This window comes from Pelobates fuscus, chromosome 2, assembly GCF_036172605.1.
Source record: "Pelobates fuscus isolate aPelFus1 chromosome 2, aPelFus1.pri, whole genome shotgun sequence".
NCBI lineage: Eukaryota > Metazoa > Chordata > Amphibia > Anura > Pelobatidae > Pelobates > Pelobates fuscus.
In genome coordinates, this window is record NC_086318.1 from 333,047,518 (window position 1) to 333,070,297 (window position 22,780).

General features: G+C 36.9%; 1 protein-coding gene across 1 annotated transcript in view; it reads right to left on the minus strand.

Moving 5' to 3' along the window:
• The window catches only part of BACH2 (BTB domain and CNC homolog 2), a 308,892-nt gene that overhangs the window by 70,970 nt on the left and 215,142 nt on the right, over positions 1-22,780 (minus strand). The window contains exon 4 of the mRNA XM_063441318.1: positions 16,603-16,857. Within this exon, the coding sequence (XP_063297388.1) occupies positions 16,603-16,857 (255 nt within the window). The remainder of the gene's footprint in view (positions 1-16,602; positions 16,858-22,780) is intronic.

Consider the following 22,780-nt stretch of genomic DNA (forward strand, 5'->3'; position numbering starts at 1 on the left):
CTGTTATTTTCTTCACGTGCATATCAATAATACACAGCTTTCACCTCCACAGTTCGCACCAATGTATATTAGGGGTGGATGAGCTACTGAAAATTCTAGACTCTTGAGCCTGGAAATAATAGATATGTATTAGGAAAGGAAATATAAGAATGGAGTTACTGGGACTATTTACTAATATCAGTTTAAAACATCTATTTCTCTAGAACGTAGTGGTGGTATGCCCTCCCCAAAAGAGAACATGACAGCCTGGCACACATGCCCATCTGACTTCTGGCCAGCCCACTTAGGGTTGCTTATTTTCATAAAGTTACAGAACCTGCCGTACAGACAAGCCCTGAGTTCAGAAAGCTTATGTCATAAATACGCTTAAACTTAGCTTCTGGAGGATAAAACTGGGAAAATAGGACAGTGGGACTGTCCACAATTAGTAATGTCCTGCTCAATCTGGGGCAGGGTGGGTATATGCTTATTACCCTAAAATGTGTGCATGGTCATTTAAGCAGTTCTTACCTTATGTTTCTCTAAACTTTAAATTATTTGTCACTTTGTGTTTGATATGTTTCTAAAGTACTTCAGAATATGTTGGTGGTCTATAAATAATAATAACAATATATGGGTATATAATTAATAATGAAGTCACAAGGTTAGTCCAACCACCAGGATCATGTCAGTGAGTTGGTGAAGCGCTGATCATGGTGGGTAGGAGTCTGGATGTGCAGTGTTTCTACTTCAGAGGAATTTGCACTTTTCTGCTGGGGACCAGTTACCTCCCCGGGACATTTGGCTTTGTCAGCACCAAACTCTGTTCCAGACTGGCAAATGTCAATTCTGTGCATATTTTACATCAGCATGCACCGCAGGGCACCTACTAGGGAAAACTTGCTATCCCCTCCTTCACTTCACTCCTTGTGCTCCCTCTGATTCCCAGCATTAAACACAAAGTTCGAAAGTTTGAATAGCATGAAAGCCTACTGACGGAGTGAGACAGTTTCTGGTCTAGACAGATATCACTACAAAAGCTAGAACTGTAAGGTGATAAAGTTTTAGTATTATGCGATCTCAGGAATATTTCTATTCTTATTCTTCTTAAAATATGTTTGGTTTGCTTGAAGCTGCTGTTGTTAGTTAAAGCTAAACTTAAAAAAAATCTACAAAACCTTTACTGTTCCAGCATTTGGCAATTTGGAAAAATCCAAAAGACTTGAAAACAAAAGACGATTCATACTTTGAATCCATGACAAAATACATAGGAAACTACAAATATGTATTTAAGAATTATATACAATGCACTTAAAGAGACAGTCTAAGCTGTAGTTCTTCCCTGCTTTAATGAATTATCAAAGATAACGCAATAAAAAAATAAATACATAAAAAAATAGAAAATGAGGACAGTCTTTAAAAGTTCCTGTATTAAGAAGCACTGAGAATTTGGCGAGCTAACCCATCCACGGGCAACCAACTACTATCCCAGGCTATCAGTGAGCCGAATCATATTAGCTTGTTTAACCCTTAACGTGTTTTCTCATCTGATTAATAAAAAATGTGCAATGTTTCTCAATGCCACACCAATGTTAATATATGTTTCCATATTTTGCTTGCACCAGCTATCGTGGCAGTGCAAACATAGTTGTTAACGCTATGCACAAATGAAATAAAGAATTGAAGAAAAACAAAAGTTCCTGTATTTACTGCTAATAACCAAAATCTGCAGGATTTTTTAAATTGATTAGTTATAAGGCACTGTGCATAGGTAAAAAAAGGAAAGTGGACCTCCTTCATTCATAAACTAGGCAGGGGAGAATACGTTGTTACCATATTTCCTAACATTTCAAACAGACAGTGAGGGACATTTTAGTTTTAGAGGTATGAATGGCGGTGTGGACATGGGTGGGGCTGTTCTGAGACATTTTAGGTTATTTACTAATAACAATGTATGCAACTAAAATTTATAACATTTATATTTAGCTTAAAACCGTATTATATGTGGCTTATTTTTAGATTTATTTCTAAACACATTTATTGAAGTTGAAAGGCACATTACTGAATATTATTGCTGTGGAGCTCTGTTATTCACTCAGACATACCAACAATATGGAGCTCCTCTCCTAGAAAATGGGTAAATTAGGATCGAAAAGATGGACAGAGGTATTTGGGCCCAAAATAGGGACTCCTAAATATTAATATTTGGGGGGTTTGTGTTGCGGTGCTTAGGGAGACCCTTAAAATTGCTTAAAGAGTCACTCCAAACCTTTAAACAACTTTAGTTTGCAGAACAGCTTTATGTGTGAAGAGTGTGTCCTCTTTTTTCATTTTGCAAAAAGTGCAGATTTCAATAGAAATGTATACTTTTATAAATTAACCTGGTTACGTCCCCTTGGCTTTCAAGCAGACAACAGGTAATGCTACTTCCTGGATTTGTTATCTCAGTGCAGCTGACCTCAAGAGGCAGCAATTGCCCAGAGCTCCTGGAAGTGGAGAGCTTGCAAACGCAACAGGCAAGAGAACTGCAGGTTTTGCAAGCTGAATTTAGGTATGTCCCCAATGAAAATACATAATTAATTGGGATAATTGGGGGATATCTATTAAACAGTGATTTTCATTTATTTTGTATTTGGGCAGTGGAGTGTACCTTTAATGCAGAGATCAACAAACCAGGGGCACCCAGTTGCCATCGGACTAATGTATTGATACCTGGTTTATTAAAATGTTGCAAAAAAAAACAATAAAATAATAATAAAAGAACCAAGTACATTGAGCCTTATTTGTCCCAAACTTTGGTGGCTGTTAGCCATATACAGTATATGGATGGAGGACAAAACAGTGCAACATCTAGCTTAACTCAAACCTTACACGTGGTCTGCACAACCTCTTCCTCTCGTCAGACTGCCACTGCAACAGTACTTAGTGTGAAATGCATGTATACACAGTTCACAGAGAGATCTGCGGGTCTGTACACTAAGGACCTCAGACATGAGCAACGAATGTGCTGATCTTGACACTGTTGAATGTGTTATCGCTTTGCTGTTCATGTTACATATTCCATAGGCTATTATGTTACATACATATACTATATAGATACCTTATGTTTTATGTGTGTTATGTGGGTGTTAAATGTATTGTGTATTGTAGGTAATGAGTATTGATAAGTAAAGACTGGGATTATCGCCAAACTCTGACTTTCTATATACCAAACTGCATTGCAATGCAACACAATGGGATTTTATCATCCATATGACATAGTTAGGAGGGGGTTTTCTTTTTTAATAGATAGGTGTTTGAATATTTCTCAATAGAAAATTGACTGTTTCAGCTGCCACTCCAAGCACTATCAACATGTATGCTCCTTACATTGTTTCTGGTCCTCTCTTCTTTCTATGCATTAGTACTCCAGCAATTTTCTTCCACCTCAGTCGGTGCAGCATAGCAAAGTGGAAACTGATTTTACTCGCCACTGATATTACTTCCCAGTAAGAAGTTTTGTGAAAAGGTGATGCTTGGCTTGGGGGTGAGGTTAAGTTACAGAAAGCTAGATAGCTTGTTTTTTTGTTTTTTTTGGTTAAACTAAAGACATTTGAGCGTACGAGAAATACACTTGGATATAAGGCCAAAACCTATCAAATGGAATAAGGCTGTGGTGGTACCTAGGGTGTCCTTTTATGCAATTGTTCTCTATTGTTTTCTTTTTGTGTGTGTGTAACATCTGTTCATGAAAAATAATACATTAAACGTCTCAGCAACTTAAAAAAACTGAATACCTAAAATGCTTTTAACTTGCTTAGTTTCGTTCCTATTTTTCCACAAGTTAAAGGGACACTATAAGCACCCAGACCACTCAGCTCATTGAAGTGGTCTAGGTGCAGTGCTTCTGTCAGTTTAACCCAACAATGTTAATTATTGCAGTTATTGATAAACTGAAATAATTACCTTGCAGGGTTAACTCCATCTCTACTGGCTGTCTACTAGAGAGCCACTAGAGGAGGTTCCGAGTCTGAAGCCTAACTGACGCTGTATGTCCTCATGCATGAAAACATCCAGCGTCAGCTAAAACCCCATAGGAAAGCAGTGATTCAGTGCTTTCGTATTGGGAAATCTTAATGCGATCCGAGTGCTCGCTGCACATGCACAATAGGTCCCTGATGTCAGCCATCATTGGGGGAGGAGGAGCAGAGGCGTCCCAGCATCGAGGACAGCGGCACTGGATTCAGGCAAGTGAATTGAGGTTTTTTAGCCTTTTCTGTGCTGCAGGGTGGGGGGGGGGGGGGGGGGATAAACAAGGGGGGCACTCTAGGGTACTATAGTGCTAGGAATAAAAATTTATATTCCCAGCCTATAGTTTCCCTTTACATAGTTACATAGTTACATAGCTGAAAAGAGACTTGCGTCCATCAAGTTCAGCCTTCCTCACATTTGTTTTTTGCTGTTGATCCAAAAGAAGGCAAAAAACCCAGTTTGAAGCACAATTTTGTAACACGCTAGGAAAAAAATTCCTTCTTGACTCCAGAATGGCAGTCAGATTTATCCTTGGATCAAGCAGTTATTACCCTACATTGAAAGATTATATCCTTGAATATTCTGTTTTTGCAAGTATGCATCTAGTAGCTGTTTGAACATATGTATGGACTCTGATAAAACCACTTCTTCAGGCAGAGAATTCCACATCCATATTGTTCTTACAGTAAAAAAAAACATTTCCTTTGCCTTAGACGAAATCTTCTTTCTTCCAGTTTAAACACATGACCTTGTGTCCTATGTAAAGTCCGGTTTGTGAATAGATTTCCACACAATGGTTTGTATTGGCCCCGAATATATTTGTATAATGTTATCATATCCCCTCTCAGGCGATGTTTTTCTAAACTAAATAGGTTTAAATTTGTTAACCTTTCTTCACAGCTGATATGTTCCATTCCTTTTATTAATTTTGTAGCCCGCCTCTGCACTTTTTCTAGTGCCATAATATCCTTCTTTAAAACAGGTGCCCAAAATTGCACAGCATATTCAATATGTGGTCTTACCAGTGATTTATAAAGAGGCAAAATGATATTCTCGTCCTGAGAATTAATGCCCTTTTTCATGACAATACCTTACTGGCCTTGGCCACTGCTGATTGACATTGCACATTGTTGCAGTTTGTTGTCTTTAACAATTCCCAAGTCCTTTTTGTGTGTTGTTATCCTTAATTCGTTTCCATTAAGGGTATACGTTGCTTGTGTATTCTTTATGCCGAAGTGCATAACTTTGCATTTTTCAACATTAAATTTAATCTGCCATTTGAGTGCCCAGTCCCCCAGTCTATCTAAATCCCTCTGCAGCAAAGTAAACTAACTATTCCGCTTGCCTTACAACTGTAGAATCATGAAGGCTGAACTACATATCCCAAAAGGCCCAGATGTACAGGTGATTGGTTATGTGTGGTGCTTATATTAAAAACAAGATAGAAAATATCAGACATTTCCTGACCTCTGGAATTTCCAGAAAATAATTTGCATGAAAAGATGTTCTATTTTTAATAGATAACCGCATGGTCCTTAAAGGACACATTAGACTTTAGTTGACCTCCCTAGCTCTCATTAGCACATTAATAAGAAAATGTATTATATAAAACATAACATATATGATATAGTGGCAGTCTGTTGTAGCAACTGATGAAGTTAGGCCATCAAGAGCTCAACATTTTTTTTGTTGCAAAAAAAGCATTTTGAATACAGACTGCTAGTACATAGATAGTCATAGCTCTAAAAAAATATCCCATATATCTATTGTCTAAATAGTTACTTTTGTAAATAATACATAGTATTTGAGCTGTAACGATCATTCCGTTCCATGATCATATATGTGAGTCTATTTTATAAAGCTAATGCTTGGCTCCACAGAATATAAGTGATAGTTACACATAATGATGTGTTTTGTGGTACATTGTTCCTTGAAGTCACAATATCGTTTTTCAGTGCCAGGTGTAGGCTAAGCCAGAGCACTGGTTTCTTTTCACGGTTTTACAGTTTTCAACAATGAACGGATCAGCAAGGCATTGCTCTGAAAACTGGCATTGTGGGCACTGAGAATTAATGAACTATCAAGTCCAATATGGCATTAAAAGCTCAGAGGTACAATCTGCAAGATCTAATTAGCTGTTAGCGTTCACAAGCTCACACAAAATGTACAAGTATCATGAAAAGGAACTGCTCACACACACGCAAAAAAATGAAAAATATAGCTTTTTGTTTTGTAATACCATTTTCACTTTAGTGATTTGCTCAATATTTAATGTGTGTTCTTTTTTACAACAACACCCACGAGACAGCTAAAATGTTCTTCTTCAAGTGAAAATGACTTGCATCAGGCATCTTATCTGCTGGGAGAGGTAAATGACGTGCTGATTCAAGATGAGATGTATTAACACTACCAGCACCAACAAAAAACAAAGCAAACCTTAACAATGAAATTACTATTGAGTACCGCAATTGCGAAAATGCAATAAACACAAATACCTATGGAAGGGTAGTACTTTTCGTCAGTATTTTTTCACTTTTTTTTTTTATCCCTGAAAAATATATACCTTTTTAACTCAGATATGACAGCTGATAAAATGTTCATTAAGATAAAATCAAAGAATCAGCAATAGTAAGTAAAATTGAGGTCTGATGCACCATAAACGTTATATGAATAAGTAAACAAATAATTAAAAAGATATAGCAAACAGCCTTTTACCTGGAAATCTCAATTCTCATTAAAAAAAATAAAATTAATGAATTAAAACATCTGTCACAGAAAAGCAAATACCTGGGTATACTAAGTGCATGTTCTGTAAAAATGTGAATTTATTCAAAATTAGTTTTACATATTGTGATAAATATATTTCATGCACATTTCTCATTTAGTTTCATTCCTGTAATCTTGTAAGGCAATCGATTTTTGCCCCCTAAAGTCTTATTTCTGAATATGAAAAGATTGACATAACATGTAAAGAATAATATCAGAAAAGATAATTTTATAACGAATCAAATCTGGCTTTTTGTTTCAGTATGATTTCGCTTGAGTGTTTAGAATTGTATGTATAATTTAGTAGCCAAGAACACTGAGTAATAATGGATATTTACGTCTAAGCAATGTACACAATGCATGAACCAGACTTGTTATATATCACACATCACATCTTTCAAATTCCAATTGCGTTCTGCATTTGTAATGTAATATCCTCACATCGATATATGGGGAGTAGGTGTGGGAGATATTTATGCAGTGTAGAGAGGTCTACAATAAGCAGACACTAATTATAAAAGACAGGTTGCATGAGAAAGCAATCTCTCAAACATCTCAAAAGACCCATTTAACAGCTCGCAACTTTAGAAATAAATTCAAAGGAAATTACCAAAATTTTATTTTAGATGATGTGTTTTTTTTTTTTATTAATTCAAATTCATTCAACTTGTATATGGGTATTTTTTTTCTAGGAGTGAAGTTCCCCATGTGTACAAGCCCAATCTCTAGCCAAACTCACATATGTATGTCAGTTGTTCTAATTCCCTGAGTTAGCACCCAAAACTGCCCCCGAGATAATTTATGGGTTTCTCCATGGTTTAAAGAGGCACAGTTTATCCATTAAGTATAAGCCAACTTCTCACAATGAAGTATTTACTGTAGCTACAATGCCTTCCCATACACTGGGAAAGTCTAATATAGGTGTTTTGAAGAATTTATTTCAGTATATCTCTTTAAAATTAGGAAAAATGTGCTTTCATGCTAATGTCTTATATAATTCGAGTCCATCTCCAAAAGGATACAAACAACTGCTACAGACTTTTCCAACAGGTTAACAATAATTTGTTAAAGGATTACTCTAGGCACCATGAACACTTCATTACTTGGTACCTGGAGCTTGTATCAAAACACTGCACATATACTGCGCATATATACAAAACACTAGCTGGCTATTGACAATTCTGTGCAAAATTGGCATCTGATACCAGCACAGAGCGTCCTCCCATCATGCCCGTCCTACCTCTTGTTTATAATTCGGGAGGCATACATTTTTGTTCTGTGCTTGTGATGGAGGTTTTAACATATTTACATAAGGCAGTGTAGCAGAGAAGAGAACACACTTTAAATAGCATGGCAATTTCATAACCAACGGACATTGTAAATCAGCAGAACCTAAAACAACACGAAATATTAGTTCTTTCATTGGGCATGTCGAAACACTCCATACGGTCACTCACCAACAGTGTTAACTGGAATGATCCAAAACTGGGGCTAATGTAGATACTGCACTTTGACGATGAAATATATATGTCAATGATCCACTTCTATTCATGCAGGTTTACAATTATGACTTGCTAGTAACAGCACACAATAGACATACTCAGACCTAGGAACTCCCTAGAGCACAATAACACAACATGGTGGGCTATTGTATAACATGTTAAAGGGTTACTCCAAACCCTCAATTTGCAGTAAAACCTGCAAAAAAAAGCATTTTCCTTACCTTGAGTGGGAGCTAGGGGAAGGAAATATTTACTTTGCAGGTGCTCTTTTTGCAAGAAGAACCTTTCTACTTATATCTTCGCGTGCAGTGCGTCCTGACAACACTAGGACGCCTCTAACGGAGTTCTGGGCTACCAATGTCACATGTGATGTAGGTGCATTTAACATTATCTCTGTATGTATAGTGTTCTAAGCAGAAGGAACACTGCATATACATACTCCTACAACCATGACAACTTCAAATCAAAGCTGTGTTCATGGTTGGTGGAGTAATCCTTTAATTGTTTACTGGTAATGATAGATAAAATACTATGAATGGGTACTGTAAAAGTATATTTTACCATCATGAATGTTTTTCTTAAAACACAATTGGTCTTCCTTTTAAGGTTTGTAATGGATAATTAGCAGGGAGGGTACTGAATATTTAAATTGCAAACAGAACTATGTGTAAAATGATTTAACACTCCACATCCTAAAAATCTTGAGCAATAAAAGTGCAGCATTGGAATGTATTTGTGGTTTTCGATTTTTTCCAATGAAACAATTTATGCCAAGTCCAAAACCATCATCTCCAAGCAATTTCAATATTTGTTATATGTCTTCATAACATCATCTAGAGAAAGTATGAATTTCTGGAGCAAGTCGAGCTGCTGAGAATGTTAAACGTTCTCTAATTGCAGTGTTTGACTGTCATTCAGATCGCAGACCTATTTTTCTACTCATGTGCTCCCAACAGAGGCCAGACCAAGCGTGTAACCCAACAGGCAGTCCAACAAATTCCTTTCACATTCTGTAATATTTAACTTTGTCTGAGTCAACAGATATCCTGACGGATTGTTTTTTTTTTGTTAATAGCGCCAAACAGAGTGAGTGGCGTGCTACGTTGTATTGTTGATAAAGAGGCAATGGAACAGGATGACGACCCTGATGTAAAAATATTTGGACCCCTCAGTCAGGTCATTTCTATTTCTATTTCTATTGTTCCACACTTCAATCGCCTGTATTCCCCTTCAATTTTTCTCTTCTTTACATCTCTGTAGGTGTTTGTTACCTTTCCTTACATTTCTTTTTCTTCTCAGCACACCCCCTTTATTCTTTCAGTTTCTCTACCAGTTGCCCCCTTTTTAAGATCTCCCCCCGACCTTCCTACATCATTATAGCCTTTACTTGCATTCAGTCCTTTTTGGATTTTACAATGAACAATTAAAAGCATATAAACGGGAGTGCAAGGATGTAATTATATAAATCCTGTTAGTCTTGTATTAGTTATATAACAGGTAGTTTAGATGCGAGAATAAGCACAATGAGACAGCAAGATGAAGGAAGTTAGATCTGTGCTAATAAAAATAATGATATCACAATAATTAACCAAGATGTGTACATTTAACTTTTACTAGCAGCAGAGAGTTTCTTTATCTGTGGTTTCAACAGATAATAGATAGTCTACAGACCAATCAAAAACCGCTGAGCTTGTGAAAGTATGCAGGAAAGTAAAAAAGCTGTTTTATAATAAGTATTAACAAAAATATTTTTCTACAGACAGTGAATCCAATATTAACATTAATTACTGCTGTACTTAAAGGGACCCTCCAAACCGCTAAAGCACTTTAGCTTGCTAAAAAGCTCTATTTGTGAAGAGGGTGTTCTTTTTTATTTTTCAAAAAGTGCAGATTTCAATAGAACTTGACACTTTTAGAAATCAATCTGGCTACACCCCCTTGGGTTTCAAGCAGAAAAGAGATTCTGTTACTTCCTGGTTTTGTTAGCTCAGTGGAGCTAACCTTAAGAGAAAGCAATTGCAATTGGAAAGTCTGTGATTTGACAGCCACAGAAAGTCTTGGCGGGGTCAGAAGGGGAGGCTTTGCAAAGGCTGCAGACAAGAGAACTGCAGGTTTTGCAAACTGTTTTTAGATATAACCCCAATGAAAATAACATAATTAAAGGCATGCAAGTTTTTATTTGGTGTATATCTACTAAAAAAAAAGATTGTGTTTATTTTGTAATTGGGCTGTGGAGTGTCCCTTTAACATTGAAACATTGCACTTAACATTGAAACATTGCAAGTGTTAAGCAAAAATGGACCTCAACTTCCAGTGAATACAGGAAAAGAGCAGAAATAAACCAAGCGTGAGACAATGTATAGTAATTTATAATTGCAATATAACTCTAATGTGAGGAGAACATTTTCTTTGGCAGTGACTGATCGTTCACAAGCAATGTCCATCGCATTATATCAAGACAGCACAGAACATATCACGCATAATAAAAAAGTATAAATAAGGAATACATATGGATGGCAGGGACAGAAATGGACGGCTCAGTACTACACTTAAAGGAGCTCTATAGGGTCAGGAACACAAACATATATTTCTGACCCTATAGTGTTAAAGCCACCATCTAGCCCCCCTGGCCCTCTCTTGCCTCCCTAAATATAGTAAAATCTTACTTGTATTCAAGCCTGAAGCTGCTGGCTCTGCACCTGTCTGCCTCAGACCTGCAAGCTGCCTGCTGACATCATCAGAAGTGTTATACTGAGCCAATCACAATGCTTCCACAAAGGATTGGCTGAGACTGTAAAGGAGGCAGATCAGGGGCAGAGCCAATACAAGTCAAACACAACCCTGGCCAATCAGCATCTCCTCATAGAGATAAATTGACTCAATAAATCTCTATGAGGAAAGTTGTGTCTGCATGCAGAGGGCGGAGACACTGAATGTTGTGATGCACACTAGGCAAGAAAGCTTAAGGCAGCAGCTCTAGCAACCATCTGAGGAGTGGCCAGTGAAGTTATCACTAGGCTGTAATGTAAACACTGCATTTTCTCTGAAAACATTCTCAGAACAAATGCATTAAACTGTAGTTGTTCTGGTGACTATAGTGTCCCTTTAATACCTATCTCTCAAAGACACAAACATCTATATTCCAAGATGTATTGTAAGATGCATTGAAGGAAGATTTCTGTTGTTCTCGATCGGTCAGCCTCTATCTACATTCCATTACTTTAATCCTCTCCTGGGGCACACGAGGCTGAGCATTCTGCTGAATCAGCCACACTCTGTACCCCAGCTCCGGAACCTCAAGGGAACAACCTTTGTTCTAATAATAATGATCTGTAGGAGTGAAATGTTTTACCTCTGCAAAATTTGCAGCACAAGGTGAAGACAGGATAAATTGCAATACCTCACTATCTCACTTTTCTCTTTTAAAAATAAAACACAATTCTTACAAAAAGAAGATAATAATGCAGTAACTCTAATATTGATGTAAAGGTTTTATAAAATAGTACAGATATGTTCTAAGCACATGGTGTGATAAATTGCTGTTTGCCTGGTCTACAAAGTCTTTTATTACAGACTTAATGAAATAAATAAAATATACACATATTAATAAAATCATATACCCACAGTGAGCACACACTGTGCTTAATACAGGGGTACAGCAAAGGCTCTGTATTAAGTATACTGTGTGTGTTTACTGTGGGTACATGATTTTATCAATTTGTGTATACAGTATGTGATTTTGAGGTGACAGGGGAGTACACCGTCATTATACCCACCCTTTATTATCTTTATTATTTTTATCAGACGCACCAACACAACTATCTCTCTCTCTTTAAATTAATAAAATGACTGCAAAGTAATTGGCACAACTTAACATACTGGAAAGAGTACCTTATTTGGACAGACACCTGCAACAAACTGCAACATTTTAGCTCCAATGAGCATTAATCATGCATGATTACAACTCACTGAAGCAGTATGCTAGCGGTGTCAGTCCCCATAAAGAATTTACAGTACTCCATGTTGTGTTTATTTCTTTTTGAACTACAGGATGAAGATTGCCGGGTAGCAATAATATCTCCATCAAGCCCCTGATTTTTGCTATATTCTGTTATGTAACAGGCATGGCTCCTATAAATTGAACTGGAAAAAAATACAAAGGACTCAGTCTGGTACATGAATAACAGACATTATTTAGAATACAGAGCATGTATGTATCTACTCCTCTTTTATTTGCTGCTTTACCCTTGGATTCCTGGGTTAAATGATTCCCTGGTTGTTTGATGCACTTTTAGCCTCGGGCAAAAGTAAGAAAGAGGAGACAGTCAATAGATCTAATGCCCGCAGAGAAAGTCTTTTTTTTTTTTCTACACATAAAAATTATACGTGTTGCAAATGCAAGGAGCCAATTCTGAGAATTGTCTCTTTCTAGAGCAGGCTTCAACTTTCACCATAAATGACTTAACCATCTACTTAAGAGCTATTAGTAGCAATGATGAAGTCATGTTAATTGGATAATGGCCCTTTGCCCAGAACATTGGTAGGACCTGCAAAGACCTTGACTGGCAGTCATTCATCACTTTCTGCTGTTTTGGTTTTTTAAAAAGAAAAAAACACAGTCTGAAGGAGAATTAGAAACCTTCTAACTTGTAGGAATGCCATGAATCATACGAGGCAGTAGTGGGTTAAGAATAAGGTTTTGTGTGATTGAATACATCGGAAAATATGGTTTGGAAACGACTGACTGGTTGTTCATTCAGCTGTATTTAAAAACAAAGCTTTCAAAAATATAAGTTGGATGAAATCATTCTTCATATTAGGGTGTTTATAGCCCCAGTGAAAAATTATACCTAGTACCCTTTCCTGTCACTAAGCAGATTAACAGATAGACTATAACATGTTTGGTGTTTTTTTGTACAAAAACAAAAGACTTGTGTATTTCATTAGTTCACATCATGATTATTCTGTACTTTCCAACATCCTGGGTTCAAAAGAACAGTTCCAAGTTTGGGATCTTGGACAACTCAAGTTTAGTCAATAAATGCACTTGAATTGCACAATGTGCTGTTAGGGCAATCAGCCCATGTTAAGGGTATTTCGGGAGCTCTAAACACATAGGCTTAGTTCAGTGGGGCCAGTAAGTGCACCCTTTTTATGTGTACCTACCTCTATTCATCATGACTCTTCATTAAAGTAATAAGGAAGACTTGCACACTGCAAGTAATTGAACCTGGGTGCAGTGTGCAAGGATTCCCCCAAATCCAAAGAACAGTCAATAACCGCAACACCTGGTAGTTTCCAAACCAGGAACTTTAATCACCAGACGTGGACCCAGAACTGTTTTGACCCAACACATGGGTCTTTGTCAAGCCTCAAGGCCTTCCTATGTTAGGGTAGTATGTTATACTATTCAATCTTCAAACCCAGTATCTAGGTGAACCATAATTGCACAATAGAGTAGCCCTGAGTAGAGTAGATATGTTACGTTTTTGGATAGGAAATTAGACTTTAGACTTTTCTTAAAGAAATTAGACTTTTTCTTCAAGTAAGCAAGCTCATCTAGAGCAGCAAGACATCATTTGAGAAACAGGACTTTGCAATGACCAAACATAGGTAAATGAATGAAAGGATTAAGATCCCACTAGACCCTAGGCAGATTACAGGTTTGGGGGCCTCCTTCATTTCCCATGTAGGGATGATGAATTGGACCAAACTAATTCATAGTTTTGTGGTCCTAGTTTGCCTTCTATTTCATTCTGCTGTGCTTGATATTATAGTTAATTTGTGTGCAAAGTTCTAGACGTGAAACAGTTAAGATGAACATTTCTGTGCAAATACATTTAGTATTAAGCCTTTGTTCATTATAATCAATATACAATATAATCAATATAAAAGTGACAACAAGCTATTGTAGCATGAAATGCACTAGGTATATTCCCCCATTCCCCTACTGCCTATAGTATTTTGTGATGGTTAAATAAAGGTTTACTATACTTAAATCACTCAGGTAGAAGCTCTTTCAGCAATTCTTTGATTTCTGCTAATACAACATATAGATACATTTGTATTTTATTTAGTATCTTTGACAAGGAACACTTTATGTCTTTAAATACATACAATGTAGTAAGTGTCTGCTTCATTTTATGGCCAATGGCTACATTCATAAAAAAGGGAATTAGGGGCACACCCGGAGCATGCATTTCTAGGTATTGGTGCTGCTGTAACGACCAAAGTATACACAAAATACAGATTAAAGAAGAGCGCATACACAAAATTCATACAGTTCTGATATTTAGAAGACGACTTAAAATCATCTATCTCAGGAAACAAAAATGGGGATTCAGCTACATCATATGGTCAAATTTTGTTAAGCCCACTACTATGTCACACCCGGGGCGGACTAATCACTCTGGCACATCGGTCATTGACCGAGGGCTCGTGGCAGTCAGGGGCCCGGATGCATAGACAGGGCAACTATCGCATTATCACCTCCCAACTCTTCCCCCGCAGTGAGAGACATGGCAGCACGTGTCCCCCCCTCCCAAGTCTCTTCACTCTCCCTGTGCGGTGCAGTACAGGCACTCTGTGTGGGATGAGTGAAGGGGAAAGGATGTGACATCACATTCTCTGCTCTCATTCCACACATGCAGAGCGGCCTTAACACAGCTACAAGAGGAGCAGCACCTGGGAGAGAGACACAGAGCTGAATGAATGCAGCCAGGAGGATACAGACACACAAAAGATGGGTTGTGGAGACAAAAAAAGGGATGACATGGGACATAGATATGTGAGGCTATGGATGTAAACAGGATGAGGTGGGACAGAGAAATGTGGGTCTGTGGGTGTATATAGGGGGAGGTGGGTCTATATGTAGAAATAGGGTGAGATGGGACAAAGACACATGTGGAGGGTGGAGGAAGCACAAGTGGAGATGGAGCAAAGGTACAATTGGGGTGAGTGTGATGTGGAGACCAATAAGAGGTGAGAGAGAAAATAGAGAGGAGAGACAGATTACACATTAGGGAAGATAGAGAGTCAGAGATACACAATGAAGACAAAATCACATTCAAAATAAAAAAAAATGCATGCAAACACACTACTGACATCATGATAATCTACAGGCATACAGTTTTGTATTCACACACATACTGACACTACTCACAAAAAGAGTACTACAGTCACACTCAGAAACTGACTGCTCAAAAAAATACAAGAACATTCTGAACAGTAATACACACAAACATTCACACACCAACAATCCACTTAATTTACACACACAGCTTCTACCACACAAATACATTTTAGATTGCTTCATTTACATAGACAAACACTACACTAATTACACTAATTACGTGTCTGTTAGTCCACCCATTGTACAGCGCATCGGAATTTTGCTGGCGCCATGTAAATAATAAAATAATAATAACAATAATAATAATACACACAAATAAACTCGTAGGCATATTGACACTTATATACACATATTGACACAAATATACCCCTGCAGTCACATGATATGTTTTACATTCTAATAAAATACTGCCTGTTCACTACATGCATATAACCTTCTGCATTTTATACCCACTGGCACTACACAACATATTCTCTGGGTTTCACACATATCAGCATTACACAAATACATACTTTGACTCATATAATTGTACTTTGAAACTACATAAATACAAGACTGCATTAATATTCTTGAGAGTAGACAAAATTCATCCCTCCATTTACACACAGTTTTTCACTACACTCACATATATCCTTGAATTCACACCTATTGATATTCTACAAACACACATGCATTCATACTGGCACAATAAGCAGCAACGATGCTTAAAATCCCGATGATTTTAAATTCTCAAACGCAAACATGTATTCATAAACATTATAGGCATCGAAAGTGATACACAACATCGTATGAAAGTTATATTTAAAATGAATCAAATACATATATATATTAGCCTTCAAAGGGCCCAGGACCTTATTTTGCCCGAGGGACCAAATGGCTGTCAGTCCGTCCCTGGTCACAGCACCCCAATATCGATGGCTCCAACACTAATTTTAACATGAGAGATTAACATGCTAACTGCAATACTTACAAGTTCAACTGCTTTCAGAGACTCACACTCACACACACACACACACACATATATTATATATACAAATACATATACACACCATATAAAACAATTATACAAAATAAGCATACAGCTCTGCATATGTTGGGTATATTGTATCAGAACTGATTCAAAAATAACAAGTATACAAAGTTAGATGTATACAGCTTGTACTGTCAGGTTTGAACTCTTTTTTTTATTAATGTAGTCTCTTGAAAACATACCTCCTCTGGCAAGCTGACAACCAAGTCATGTTCAGTCTGTCGGACCAGCACTTGCAAGAAGTATTCACTGCACGCAGCCAGCACTGCCCGATGTGCTCTGAACTCTTTTCCCTCTACAATTAAAGTGACATCACAGAGAATATCCTGCTTCCACTGGTCATTGAGGCACTGAAGGATGTTGGTACAATGGACAGTTGACTCATAAACATACATGGGGGATTCAGTCTTCTCATCTACAGACATTCCGTTCAGACCCTGAAACAGAAGCAAACGTTTGATGAGAGCAGAATTCATCTCGAACTACAAACAGTTATTTTTTTTAAAACCACACACATTTTGTAAAACATATACAGTATACTTGCAACAAACGTCAGTAGCAAAGAAGTAAAACTGTTTTTGGAGAGGCTGAAAATTACCTGGGCTCCCCTTCATACAGTGTGGTGAAAGTTCTCATGTTGCTCAAGCTAAGTTAATTTTGAACAATTTGTCAGGCTTTTCGATAGTAGGCACCATAACCACTACATTGTGCTGTAGAGTCCATAGTGCTTACAGTACAATTTAAATGCTGGGGATTGGAGTTTAGGTCACTGTTTGATGTAGGCACATGATCATTATTATTAATAATATCATCATTTAATAGTGTTATATAGTGTTCCATATTCCACAAAGCTTAGCAATTATACAATGGTAATAGATAGCAGCATACAACAACATATAAAAGACGTTAAGAAGGCCCTGTTTAAATGAGCTTATATAAAGGCATGAAATATTTTTTATTTACATTTTGAAAATTTTCACCAGAAAGATTTAAGCAGTCTTTTTTTAACCCCCACTGATTTTCCTAAATGTAGCCTACATTTTTGAAAATGTGCTGAATTAAAGATAATCTCAAAATGTTGCCCCATAGACAACACCATTCACACAAATTACTTCAATTAAGGCATGATTCAGAAAACAGGTGAGAATTTTTTTTAAGTCTTGGTCTGGTTTTCATAAGTTATTCATTTTACCTTCTTAATATTCTCTATGGTTCATGTACATAAATATATAAGAACTCATTATCTACGTAGGCAAGATATTTTTTTATTTACCGGTAACTATCATTGAAACAATGGTTTCATATACCTTCCAAATCCCTTAGCATACCTTTCTAGTATCTTGGCTTCGGGCTAAGATTAGAATCATAGTATCACAGTAATTATCATGTATGTTTGGACTACACTACACACTACATACACTACACTACATACTAGATAAAGTGTAAATACATTTTATATGAATATTCCACTGGAGGAGTGGCCTGTGTGGCAATTATTGCATATATGTCAAGACTGATATAATAACTATTGATGATTACTTTAGAAGAGGCAGAAATGCTGCAACAATGATATTGTTCCAGGGCTAAATTACGACTTATTATACTTTTTATCAAGTCCATTTAAAACAAGGGAGGTCCTGAATGAAAAACAATTAAGGAACATATCAACTTCAAATATACTTATTTTTAAAGTTAGAGTGTTCTTCTAAAAACATTGCTGGCACCAGTGTTTTGGTATCCAAGTCCAAGCTGAGAAAAGGATATTACAAAACATTGTTATTTAATTCCAAATACCTGTATTATTATCAAAGCTGCCTTTTATGGAATGGGAAACGGAGTACTTTCCTACTGCCTTCAATATGTCAGTCAAAAAGCTGAAACTTGGCATTCAAGTAAAGGAAGCAAATACTTGGCGTATATGTTTTTTTTTTTTTCTTAACGATAGTACATTGCCTCAAGTCCTAACTGTTTAATTAAAGCAAGACTAATGAAATTCTTCTGAGAATGAAGTACCTGGTAACAGTTAACAGAAGGTTATTGTTTTCATTTTTATCGAGAGAGAGAGAGTTCACACACAGCATGTCTCTTTGGAGATATTACAATTATCACAATGCGGAGATTATGAAAACATTCTTTAATTACGAAAACAGTCATGGAAATGGGTTATAGCCAAGACCTAGCCCATATCTCCTGGAATCACACAGAAAATGATGATGGGAGTTCTGTCCTCAATGTACCCTCCCCAAATAGTTAAGATGTAATGTACTATTAAATATGGCTTAAAATAGTAATTACATCCACAGCTAATTGCATTAATAGTTATGTATCCATCATGAAAACCACATGAAGGATAATTTAGAAAAATAAAAAGTGAATGAATGCTAGCTTGTACAAATCATTTTACAAGTCCTGTCGTTGCCATGGCAATGATATGTCTCTGAAAATACTACAATTTTGTTATAATTTCCTTGGAGGGAAAAAAACCCCATCTATTTGATGATTAATAAATCAAAGAAGAAAAATATCTAGTACATGTCTTTTATAAAGGTTCAGGGTCAAATTCCAGAAGAGCCTTGACAGAAGGTAACATATTCCCGTAGTGTTATTGTTATGGTGCATCATATTTTGCCTCTACCTGTTTTATGAACATATACACATAAGCTTTCCAATGGATCTAAAACAAAATTAGGAAAAATACACCTAGAGATCTGATAACTACTAGAGGTCTTCATCGGCTAGTTTTGACCCTCATGAGTGCTGCATTCTACAGTCTTAAAACATTTTCTACTAATGATAGTAATGATATTTCTAACACTATATTGTTCCCCTACCTATGTAGGCACCGGTCTCTGTGCTACCGCTCCACCTCCCTGGTTGAGATCATGAAGACTGATGCTCTCAGCCAATCCAATGTTTCCCCACAGAGAAGCACTGAGAGGTTAGTCCACATGAACAGCAAACCTCTAAGAGAGTCATTTAATCGATAACCAAGTTTAACTTGGTTCATACCTCTAATAGATGGTTAGAAAGGCAACCACTAGTGATGGGTTAATCCTGCAATGGAAACATTGTAGGTCCTGCAAAGCAAAAAGGACTTGGGCACTGAACCCAGACCAATCAATTGATGCAAATTAGCAAAAAATCACTAAAGAATAAAGCCAAAACAGAATTTGCTAAATTAATGCAAGTTGAGGATTAAGCCACGTTAAATAATTGTCATAATTGAGACTTTGCTTCTCAATTGACTGTTTAGTAAATAAACCCCAAAAGAGAAACTATGCAACAGGTAACGAGTAGGTAACAAGTCAGAACTAGATAACAGTTGCGCATCTAAAATTAATTTCCTTACGTTTGTAAAGCAACTTCAGTGGAAACGTTCAATGTTTTTTGTGATTTGAGCATTGGTGTAACTCAGATGCAAATCGCGCTGACTTTAATGAGTAAAATTAGTTATTTACACCGTTCTCATTGATAAGCATGCAAAACCTGTTAATGCTACCCACCTGACATTTCTACACACATTTGCCAATTAATTATCAATTACAGCACAGTAAAAACACCAGCACGTAAATAAAAAAACGGATGCGATTTAATTATACCCTATTTTTTTTCTTTGTTCCTGAAAATTCTATACAACACTGATTTGGATTAATAATTCATTCAGCAATAAAGTTTCAGGAAAAAGATAATTATACAGTACAACAATTCTCACACTGATTTCTGTAATTACACAGAACAGCTGTGTTAGCTTTTTAAAAGGTTAGGGAGCTGCTTGCAAAACTGTCATGTCAGTTTTTTTTTTTTTTAACAGAAATTGCCAAGTCTCTTGAAACAGTATACCATATATGGTTTGTTTGAAATTCAAGATTTTTGTTTTTTATTGAGAAAAATGACCAACAGCACTAGATCAATTATGAAAATTATGCTCTGTCAGATTTCTTGACCACATCAGAAATCCGGATCCGCACCATGTCCGGAGTAGCTGTGACGCAACATCAGCTGCGTCCTGTGCTACAAATGCGCACTAGCGCTCCTGATGGGGCCAGAAATCTAATGGATATGCTGCGAGCATGCTCGAGACTATGGCATCACAAATCACTCCTTCTCCCTCAGGATGCACTGGACATGATGAGGGTCCAGATTTCTGAAACCTGACAGAAAACTGGCAATACTGGTCATTTAACAGAGAACTTATACATTGTTGTATAGAACTAGAAATGTTGCTATATGGATAATTATCCATGACAGATATTTAGTGAGATATGGTCAGATCTATTGATAGATAGACAGACAAACCATTGAGTAATCAAAGTTGGGTTCTATCACACCTCGCATTGGGGAACATAAGCACATGCGCAGTACTCGACTTTGATCCATAGAGAATAATTGAATACAATGATTCTTTATGGACGACCATGAGGGCACTGCAAATGTGTGAGATTACAGTATGGATTTGAGGGGAGGACAGGAGGGCAGGACTGCAAGCACTTTTAAGATTAAGTTGTTAAAGTGACTACAGTGTACATTTAATGTATGTTTCCATAGATTAAAATAATAAATAAAGACATGGTTGTTTTAAAGCACAATATGTGAAGCAATATTCACAGTTACACTTATATAAAGACTACAGAAAAGAGATGCGAGTAAAAAGCAACACGTTTATGTAGGTTTATGAAGAAAATAATGATTTAAAAAGAAAACATAAAATTTTTGTACCACTCTATATTCAGAGAGTATTAAACACATTTCCAGAACACATATTGATCATTCTAATTCACATACCTTTCTTCCGTACCCATTGTAATTTACAGACCCCTATTAATGAAATCATTTGTATCACAGGCAGACACATGGCATGTAATTACTTATTTATAGCCATTGTTATTACACAAAAAAAATGATCTTGAAATGGAGCTAATGTACGATGAATGTACAGTTTCCTTCTAGAGTTGGGTCGTATGTAATTAATAGAGGGATTCCTGTTTTGTTTTCCTTTTCTTTGTATTGTGGGAGCCTTTCCCGTGGTGTTTATAAGGCATATTTTATTTTTTTAAATATTGTCCTTTCCTTGTAGCTCTTTCGCCTAAATGTACTCAGTTACTGATCTCTGTCTTTTGTGTCAGAGCAAATGTGGTGATATCTGATAGCCTGGCTGTAGATAATACCTTGTTTGGTGTGATTGGGATGGAAGCTGGAATTGTGGAGGTAGCTGTACCTGTCTGTGGGTTTTCTGTACACAGATGAATGAAGACTGTGTACATAAAACTCTCTTCATTAATCTGTGTACAGAAAACTCTCTTCATTAATCTGTGTACAGAAAACCCACAGACAGGTACAGCTACCTCCACAATTCCAGCTTCCATCACACCAAACAAGTCTTCTCATTTCAGTTTTGATCCTCCTTCTACGAAGTCATCATTATTCAAGACTAGTATCAGTATTAATCAAATGCTTCATATGGAGTAGCATTGGGACTCACTAACAATGCTTCTCATGGAGAAGCACTAAAACCAATACTTTTCTATGAGTAGCAATCACTTCCTCCTTGAACTACAGTTCAAAGTCAGTTTGACAGGAAACCATCCCTGTAATCTACCTGACATGTTGCTATGGTGAAAATAGCACTTTTTGGGATGCATGAGATCCCATGCATTCTGGGAAATAGTTCACAATTTGCCCCATGAGGCACAGAGTATGAGATTGGCTCACAGTGACTGAGAATGAGATTGCCCACTGCATTTACTTTTCAATACAAAGTAGCAATTATTACCATTACAACAATAGGTCCATGTTATTTAAGCAATAATCATGAAACAATATATTTCTACAAATGACAGATTTGGGTTTATTACATTTTTTTAAAGGAAGTTAACACTGGTATCAGCAAGACGTCTCAGGAACAGACATTAGGAAATAATTGTAAAAGTCTACATTACACCTGCACGATCCATTCTCAGATCAGCACTGTGCCATAATCTATCTCTTGGGATATATATTAAACACGTGCAATAGAGCTCTAATAATTAAACACTACTTTGCTGTTGTGGACAATGTGGATTATTCAGTTAGAAGAAACTAATCAAGGTTCTTTAATGGATTTAGTTGTTGATTAAAGTCATCTACGGATAAAAGACATGCACCTGGATTCGAGGTACATTTGGCACAAAACGTGAAATACACCTTGTGTTTTACATAAACACATCAAGTTAAAGGACCACTATAGTGCCAGGAAAACATACTTGTTTTCCTGGCACTATAGTGCCCTGAGGGTGCCCCCACCCTCAGGGCCCCCCTCCCGCCGGGCTCTAGGGGGTGGAAGGGGTTAAATTTACCTCTTTCTCCAGCGCCAGGCGGGGGACT